At 38.7% G+C, this 9,682-nt stretch overlaps 1 protein-coding gene across 1 annotated transcript in view; it reads left to right on the top strand.

Annotated features, from left to right (window-relative positions):
• LOC101990985 (vomeronasal type-2 receptor 116-like) overlaps positions 1-3,190 on the top strand; it is a 35,253-nt gene extending 32,063 nt beyond the window's left edge. The window contains exon 4 of the mRNA XM_005371764.1: positions 2,277-3,190. Coding sequence (XP_005371821.1) covers positions 2,277-3,190 — 914 coding nt within the window. The remainder of the gene's footprint in view (positions 1-2,276) is intronic.
• The last annotated feature ends 6,492 nt before the right edge of the window (positions 3,191-9,682 follow it).

The raw sequence follows: 9,682 nt of genomic DNA, 5'->3' as shown, positions 1-9,682 counted from the left end.
GGAGGGAAATGGGAGGCTGGGGGGAGGCGGAAACTTTTTTCTTTTTTTTTTTCCTTTTCTCAATAAAAAAAATATTTTTCAATCCTTTACTGTGAGGTAATGTCTATCTTGGATGTTGAGATGTGTTTCTTGTATGCAGCAGGAGGATGTACCCTGTTTTGTATAAATTCTGTTACCTGTGTCTTTTCATTGGGAAATTGAGTGCATTGGTATTGAGAGACATTAATGACCAGTAATTGTTAATTCTTGTTATTATATTGTTGTTCATGGTGGTGGTGGTAGTGTGTGTGTGTGTGTGTGTTCCTTCTTTGGGTTTTGCTAGTGTAAGAGTATCTATTGCCTTTGCTTTCATGGGTGTAGTTAATTTCCCTTGAGTTAGAGTTTTCCTTCCAGTACTTTCTGTAGGCCTGGATTTGTGGATAGATATTTAAATTTAACTTTGTAATGGAATATCTTGTCTTCTCTTCTCCAACTATGGTGATTAAAATTTTTGCTGTGTATATTAGTCTAGGCTGACATTTCTAATCTCTTAGAGTCTGCAAAATATATTTCCAGAAAAAAAAACATATTTCCAGGCTCCATAGAAAAGTTGGGTGGAATTCATATAGGTCTGCATTTATATGTTACTTGGCCTTTTTCCCTTCCAGCTTTTAATAGTCTTTTTTTGTTCTGTTCATTTATTTATTTATTTATTTATTTATTTATTATTTTTAGCTTTCAAGGTAGTTTATTTTATCTTGTTAAGACCAATATCTGCACAGCAGATCTGATTTCAAGAAGAGTTCTCTGGGAATTGATGGGTATTGGCAAAGCATTCTAAGCAGCAACATTAACTATTTTCTCCACCCGGTCCCACCTCCAGTTGTAGCGGCAAAATGAAATCAGACGGGTCCGTATGTTCAAAGACAAAATGTTTTTCAGACTCCAAGCATGAGAGGGCAGACAAAGGGATTCTGCCAATGTTCTGTTCATTTAGCATTTTCATTATGATGTGATACAGTGACTTTCTCTTCTAATGTAATCTATTTGGTTGGTGCTCTGTACGCTTCTTGTACCTTTATAGTTATATCCTTCTTCAAATTAGGGAAAATAATTTGCTGAATTATTTTCTACGTTTTTATGCTGAGATTTTTCTCCTTCTTCTATTACTATTATTTTTAGATTTGGTCTTTTTATAGTGTCCCAGATTTCCTGGTGTTTTTTGTTAAGAATTTGTTGGATTTGACATTTTCTTTGACCAATGAATCTATTTCTTCTATTGTATCTTCAACGCTTGAGATTCTCTCTTCCATCTCTTGTATTCCATTGCTGATACTTGCATCTGTAGTTCCTGTTCATGTACCCATTTTCCATTTTCTGAATTCCCTCACTTTGTGTTTTGTTTATTGCTTCTATTTTGATTTCCATGTCATGAATTGATTTTTTCAACTTTTTTTCCTTATCTTTTCTTGGCATTTTTTTATGGATTAGTTGATTTTACCTACTTTTTTGATTAGTTTTTTCTTGATTTCTTTAAGGGAGTTTTTCATTTTTCTCTTTTAGGATATCTATCATCCTCAATAAAGCTGCTTGAAGCTCATTTTATTGTGTTTTGGCTGTGCTGGAATAGTCATGTTTGCTGTCATAAAGTAGATGGGCTGTGGTGGTGCCATATTGCCCTGGATGTCATTGATTTTTACATTGACATTTAGGCATCTGGGTTTGGGATGATTAGCTCCAGTTACTGATTTCTGAGTTTGCCTTTTCTTGGGTGATTATTTTATTTTATAGTTTCTATTTCCTCTTTGGTTTTCTAGTCTTTGTACCCTACATTTCTGGTGGCTGGTGTGACCTCTGGTCTAGTTTGGAGTCTCTGTCCAAGTTTTGATTTGGCCTTCTGGCAGTAGGTTTCTACTGGGTGCAGCAGGGGGTTTCTGTTCTTTGACTGGTTTGGCCTCAACCTTGGCACCTAGAGTTTGAACAAACTGGTGTGGCTTAATTTTAGAATTATTTAAAGGATCACTTGACAGTTTTACTTCACCTAAATAAGTAGATTACTATTTTACTCTCATTGCCCCAGAAAAACAGTGATAAACTTGACAGGACATGCCTTGTTATAAGGTAGACAGGACAGACAGTAGAAATGGGCTTTTAAAACAATTATCTTTCTTGGCACTAGAGTAAAGCAGAATGTGCCAGGCTACAAACAACAACAGTGGAAGGCATTCTTTGTGGCTTGAATGTGAAATGAGTAAATAATTGTAGAAGCTGATATGTGGGTTCATTTCCTCCTATAGATCAGCAGGAGTGTATCCCTTGCCCAATTCAAGAGTACCCAAACCCTGAGAGAAACAGCTGCTTGCCCAAGTCAGTGACATTCCTGTCCTTTGATGACTCTCTGGGCATGGCTCTGGCCTGCACAGCTCTGTGCTTGTCTGTCACCACAGCTGTAGTTTTCAGAATCTTTCTCAAACACCAAGACTCTCCCATCGTGAAGGCCAATAATCGGACTCTCAGCTTCATCCTGCTCATCTCCCTCCTCCTCTGCTTCCTGTGCCCATTTCTCTTCATTGGCCAGCCAAACACGGCCTCCTGCATATTGCAACAAATTACATTTGCTCTGGTGTTCACTCTGGCTCTTTCCACTGTTTTGACAAAAACTATAGCTGTAATTCTGGCCTTTAGAATCATGACACCAGGAAGAACAATGAGAAGGCTCTTTGTCTCAGGCATCTATAACTCTGTCATCCCCATCTGTGTCCTGATCCAGCTTATTCTCCTTGGATTCTGGCTGGGAACCTCGCCTCCCTATATTGAAGTAGATGAACACTCTGAACATGATCACATCATCATTTTGTGCAACAAGGGTTCTGTCACTGCTTTCTACTGTGTGCTGGCATACTTGGGGATCCTGGCCCTAGTGAGCTTCACTGTGGCTTTTCTGGCTAGGAACCTGCCTGACACCTTCAATGAAGCCAAGTTCCTGACATTCAGCATGCTGGTGTTCTGCAGTGTCTGGGTCACCTTCCTCCCTGTCTACCACAGCACCAAGGACAGGACCGTGGTGGCTGTGGAGGTCTTTTCCATCTTAGCATCCACTGCAGGGCTGCTAGGGTGCATCTTTTTCCCAAAGTGCTACATAATACTCCTAAGACCTGATAAGAACTCTTTGAAATGTTTTAAGAATAAAACACAATCTAGGAAAAACTGATCATTTTGATAAATTAACTAAGTCTCTCTTATAAAATCTTAGTATAGTCAGGTGAAACTATTACCTACTTTTCAGTGTGTCTTTCTGAAATGTTGTTTAAATAAAAATGAAAGAGTCCCTCGCTATTTCTCAAGTACAGACAATCTGTTTCAGAATAGATGCTACTACTGAAAATGCATGTTAGTAAGTCATGCATGTCACTTATTAACTTGTAGCCATTGTAAATATTCAATATACTTTATATGATAATCTTAGACAAATAACACATTAACTAAATTATTTTCTCTAAATCTTTTATTTTTGAAATATAGCAGGGCTTTGTGTGATAACTGAGTTCTTCTTTTTGGGACAGGCAAAGAACTATTTGGACTAGGGTCTTGCCAACATGTCCAGCCACTGCATAAATCAGTGTGGAGAATTTTCAAAATGCTAAAAATAAACCTACCATATAAAACAACTATCTAATTCCTTGACCTATGCACTAAGGAGCCAACATCCCACTCCAGAGATACTTGCTCAGTCATTCTCATTGCTGTTCTATTCACAATAGGTAAGAAATAGAAACATGTAGATCTCCTATAACTGATCAATGGATAAAGAAAATTCTGTACACATAAATGAATGGAAGTAGAAAAAACTATACTAAGTTATGTAACCCAGACCCAGAAAGTCAAATGTCACATGTTCTCTCTTCTCTGAGATATCTAGCTCCAAATCTTCAGATGTGAATATTCATCCCAGACTAACAGTTGAAACCAGGAAATCGGGTTGGGAAGCAATGGAAAGTTAAATAGCAGGGTACAAATGATCTGACTGGGGAGATGGTACTCTAAATATGAGGGGGAGAATAAATACAAAAGAAGAAACTGGTTGTAATAACAGTAAATATGCCTGAAAGAGTCATAAGCAATTACACTACGAACTGCATATCTAAAACTACCTATAATATACATAAGTTCATGCATAAATATACAAATGTAGTTTAAATGGAAAACCTACAAGCCTTGCTTTAACAAGCCAGAGTATAGTCTAATTAAATATTTATCTTTACACCCACAGGTAAATACAATTCCCCCACTCACCAAAGAAACTTTCTTTGCAACAATTCATGAGCTAAAACCACAACTAATCGAAAGGCAGGATTCTGGACTCCAGTCACCACTGACACATCTACCAAACAATTCCTACATCTATGGCTCACAGACATGCACAACATGGAGCTAAAAGATTGTAAAAGGCAAAGGATCAAATTTACTCTGAAACTGTTTCTCCTAATAATGCCAGAAGCAGCACCCATAGTGTTACCAATATGACTGCATGAACATGAACTGAACAAGGGAAACGATAATACAGATGCTGAACTGGAATAGGAAGAGACCATCAGGCTTCAACCTTACACAAAAATCTACATGCCTGAGAGTGGAAGAAATAATCTCCCCCAGGGAGGAGCACAATAATCAGTTAGTTATCCAACACCAAATGATCAGCTCTGAAAACATAGAAACAATAATATTATAAGATGGAGAAACTTATATGTAGGAGTATATACTTCTGTTCAGAAAGAGGCAGACCTCCCATGGGTGTCAACAAAGCATGGCATATTGAGGTCAGACTGAGTTCTTCCCCAAGTATTAAGGCTGAGTAAGGCAACCCAGAATGAGGAATAAGTTCCTGGAAGATAGCCAATAGGGACAGGCCCAGATTCCACCACTAGGAGCCCCACAAGTAGATCAAGCTACACAACTGTTACACATATGTAGAGACAAGGACTCATGGATCCCTGGGAAGGGGAAATAAAGGAGATCTCCTGGGTAAACTGGGGGCCAGTGGGGATGGGAAAAGAGATCTCCTGGGTAAACTGGGGGCCCGTAGGGATGGGAACAAAAGCAATAGGAACTCATGGCTTTGGCTTTTTTCCTTACTGTTACTTCATGCTTTATACATACATGTATTCTGAAATATAACCTGTTTAGTTTGTAAAATCCTACCTGTATATATGTTTTCAGGACTAAGCATCATCTTTCTTTTTTAAAACAAGATTAAATACTCAAAGTAATTATACTTAAATTATAGTTAAATAAAGAAATAAAAGGTGACCAATATTAATCAATTTTTTAAAAATTGAAGGAAACACCACTTCAACAACAAAACAACAAAATAATGGGAATTTATAAACATCTTTTAGTAATAGCTCACTAGTAATAGACTCAATTCTACAACAAAGTTGCAAAGTTTATTTGATAATAAATTCAATTAGAATTTTGTCTGCCTTCAAGAAACTCACTTCAATACATCAACGATAGACACAAACTTAGATTGGTTCTTTGAAAAGGTTAAGAAGCTTAGCTGTGCTGTTAAGTCTCTAATGTGACATGGGGTGGGGGTATGGTGGGGTGGGGTTAGAGGAAGCAGAGAAGGGAAGAGAGAGGGAGAAAGACTGGAGAGAGCTTCGGGGAGTGGGAGGATGGAGATGGAGGAAGGGCGGATATGGGAGCAGGGAAGAAGATATCTACATTAAAGGAGCCATTTTAGGGTTGGCAAGAGACTTGGCTCTAGAGGGGATCCCAGGTGTCCACATGGATGTCCCCAGCTAAGTCCTTGGGCAGCAGAGTAGAGGCTGCCTGAATTGGCCTTGCCCCACTACCACACTGATGATTATCTCGAATATCAGCATATAATCTTCATCTGGCAATGGATGGAGACAGAGACAGAGACCCTCATCAGAGCAACGGACTAAGCCCCCAAAGTCCAGTTGAAGAGCAGAAGGAGGGAGAAGATGAGCAAGAAAGTCTGGACTGCGAGGGGTTGGTCCACCCACTGAGACAGTGTGCCTGTTCTAATGGGAGCTCACCAAATCCAGCTGGACCAGGACTGAATGAGCATGTGATCAAACCGGATTCTCTGAATGTGGCTGACAATGGGGGCTGACTGAGAAGCCATTGAAAGGCACTGGACTTGTTTCTACTGCATGTACTGGCTTTTTGGGACCCTAGTATATTTGGATGCAAAGCTTCCTAGGCCTGGATGTAGGGGGGAGGACCTTGGACTTCCCACAGGGCAGGGTTCCCTGCCCTCTCTTAAGGAGGGAGGGAGAGGAAAGAGGGGGAGTGGGGGAGTGGGAGGGAAATGGGAGGAGTGGAGGAACTGTACATTTTTGAATGGGAAAATAAATAAATAAATAAAGCTTAACAAACTTTAGACTAATAAACCCAAAGAAAGAGAATACGACCTAATTTGATAATATAAGAGTCAAAAATAAAGGCACTGTACTGGCTAGATTTATGTCAACTTGACACAAGCCAGAGCCATCAGAGAAGAGAAAAATCTCATTTGAGAAAATGCCTCCATAGAATCAAGCTGCAGGTATGTCTAGAGGCCAATTCTTAATTGGATTATTTGGTATTTTGAAGCCAAATTTCTTGAATTCTTTATATATTTTGGAGTTCAGCCCTCTGTCAGATATGGGTTGGTGAAGATCTTTTCCCATTCACTAGACTCCCATTTTGTCTTATTTACTACATCTTTTGCCTTACAGAAGCTTCTCAGTTTCAGGAGGTTCCGTTTATTGTTGTTGCTCTCAGTGTCTGTGCTCCTGGGGTTATAGTTAGGAAGTGCTCTCCTGTGCCAATGTATTCAAGGCTACTTCCCACTTTCCCTTCTATCAGGTTCAGTGTAACCGGATTTATGTTGCAGTTTTTGATGCTCTTGGACTTGAGTTTTGTGCATGCTATTAGTTATAGATCTATTTGAATTCTTCTACATGTCAATATCCACTTATGCCAGCATCATTTGTTGAAGATGCTTTCTTTTTTTATTGTACAATTTTGGCTTTTGTCAAAAATCAAGTGTCCACAAGTGTGTGGATTAACGTTGGTATCATAATTCGATTTCATTGATCCATGTGTCTGTTTTTATGCCAATACCAAGTTGTTTTTATTACTGTAGGTCTACAGTAGACCTTGACATTAGATGGTGATGCCTCTGGAGGTTCCTAAATTGTACAGGATTGTTTTGACTGTCCTAGGTTTTTTGGTTTTTTTATATGAAATTGAGTCTGCTTCTTTCAAGGTCTGTGAAGAATTGTCATGGGATTTTAATGGTGATATTGAATCTATAGATTGTTTTTATGAGATGGTCATTTTTCTTATGTTGTTTATACCTATCCAAAAACATAGGAGATCTTTTCATTTTCTAATATCTCTTCATTTTTGTCAAAGATCAAAAGTTCTTATCATACAGGTTTGCTTAGGGTTAAGTCCAATATATTTTATGTTATTTGTGGCTAGTATAAAGGTTGATGTTTTCCTGATTGCTTTTTCAACCCATTTATCATTTGTGTAAAGAAAGGCAATTGGTTTTTTGAGTTAATTGTGCATCCCACCTCATTGATGAAGGTATTTATCAGCTGCAGGTGTTACCTGGTAGAATTTTTGGGATCTCTTGTTCATATCTTGTCATCTGCGAATAGTGAAAGTGACTTCTTTCTTTCCAATTTGTATCCCCTCAATCTCCTTTTGCTGTCTTACTATTCTAGCTAGAACTTCTAGTACTATATTGAATAGATATTTTTTTTAAAAAAGTAGACTTCCTTATCTTGTTCCTGATTTTAGTGGAATCGCTTATTTTTCTCTCCATTTAGTCTGTCGGCTTGCTGTGTAATGCCTTTATTTTGTTTAGGTATGTTCCTTGTATCCCTCATCAATCCAAGACCTTTATCATGAAGGAGTGTTGGATTTTGTCAAAGGTTTTTCAACATCTAATGAGATGACCATGTTATTTCTTTCATTCAGCTTGTTTATATGGTGGGTTACATTGACAGATTTCTGTACTTTGAACTATCCCTGTATCTCTGAAATAAAGCCTACTTGATCATGGTGGATGATTTTTTGATGTGTTCTTGGATTCAATTTGCTAGTATTTTATCAAGTATTTTTACATCAATGTTCATGAGGAAGACAGCCCTGTAATTCTCATTCTTCACTGAATCTTTGTATGATTTGCATACCAGAGTGACTGTAGCCTCATAAAAAGAGTTTGACAATGCTCCTTCTGTTACTATTGGATGGAAATATTTGAGGAGTATTGGTATGAGGTATTAATTAAAATTCTGGTAGAATTCCATGTTGCAACCATGTGGCCTCAGACTTGTTTTGTTGGAAGATTTTAATAACTGCTTCTATTTCCTTAGGGGTTATAAGTCTATTTAGGTTGTTTATCTGGTTTCTTTTAGACATTCCAATTTTGTGGAGTAAAGGTTTTTGAAATATGATCTAATGAGTCTCTAGGTTTCCTCAGAATCTGTTGTTATATCCCCCTTTTCATTTCTTTTCTTCAGGCTAAAAGAAATTTATTATTTGTTTTAAAGAGTGATATAGGCTCAATGTCCTTTATTTATGCCTAGAAACCAATTATGAGTGAGTACATCCCATGTTCCTCTTTTTGGGTCTGGCTTACCTTACTCAGGATAGTGTTTTCTATTTCTGTCCATTTGCATGCAAAATTCAAGAAGTCATTGTTTTTTCACAGCTGAGTAGTACTCTAATATGTATATATTCTATACTTTCTTCATCCATTCTTCCAGTGAAGGGCATCTAAGTTGTTTCCAGGTTCTGGCTATTACAAACAATGCTGCTATGAACATAGTTGAGCATATACTTTTGTTGTATGATGGGGCATCAATCACTTCCCAAGAGTGGTATTGCTGGGTCCAGGGGTAAGTTGATCCCGAATTTCCTGAGAAACTGCCACACTGCTTTCCAAAGTGGTTGCACATGTTTGCATTCCCACCAGCAATGGATGAGTGTACCCCTTTCTCCACAACCTCTCCAGCAAAGGCTATCATTGGTGTTTCTGATTTTAGCCATTCTGACAGGTGTAAGATGGTATCTTACAATTCGTGATCCTAGAGAAGCTAAATAAGGTGAACCCAAAGAAAAACATATAGGCATCCTCCTGGATATTAACCTTCATCAGGCGATGAAAGGAGACAGAGACAGAGACCCACATTGGAGCACCGGACTGAAATCCCAAGGTCCAAATCAGGAGCAGAAGGAGAGAGAGCACGAGCAAGGAACTCAGGACCGCGAGGGGTGCACCCACACACTGAGACAATGGGGATGTTCTATAGAGAACTCACCAAGGCCAGCTGGCCTGGGTCTGAAAAAGCATGGGATAAAACCAGACTTGCTGAACATAGCGGACAATGAGGAATACTGAGAAATCAAGAACAATGGCACTGGGTTTTGATCCTACTGCATGTACTGGCTTTGTGGGAGCCTAGGCAGTTTGGATGCTCACCTAACTAGACCTGGAAGGAGGTGGGTGGTCCGTGGACTTCCCACAGGGCAGGGAACCCTTATTGCTCTTAGGGCTGATGGGGAAGGGGGAGGGAAATGGGAGACGGTGGCGGGGAGGAAGCAGAAATCTTTAATAAATAAATAAATAATAAAAAAACTGAAGTAAAACAAAAAAGAGTGATATAAAGTCAGTTTT

The sequence above is a fragment of the Microtus ochrogaster genome, unplaced genomic scaffold (genome assembly GCF_000317375.1).
Source record: "Microtus ochrogaster isolate Prairie Vole_2 unplaced genomic scaffold, MicOch1.0 UNK125, whole genome shotgun sequence".
NCBI lineage: Eukaryota > Metazoa > Chordata > Mammalia > Rodentia > Cricetidae > Microtus > Microtus ochrogaster.
This window is presented reverse-complemented; position numbering and strand designations above follow the sequence as displayed.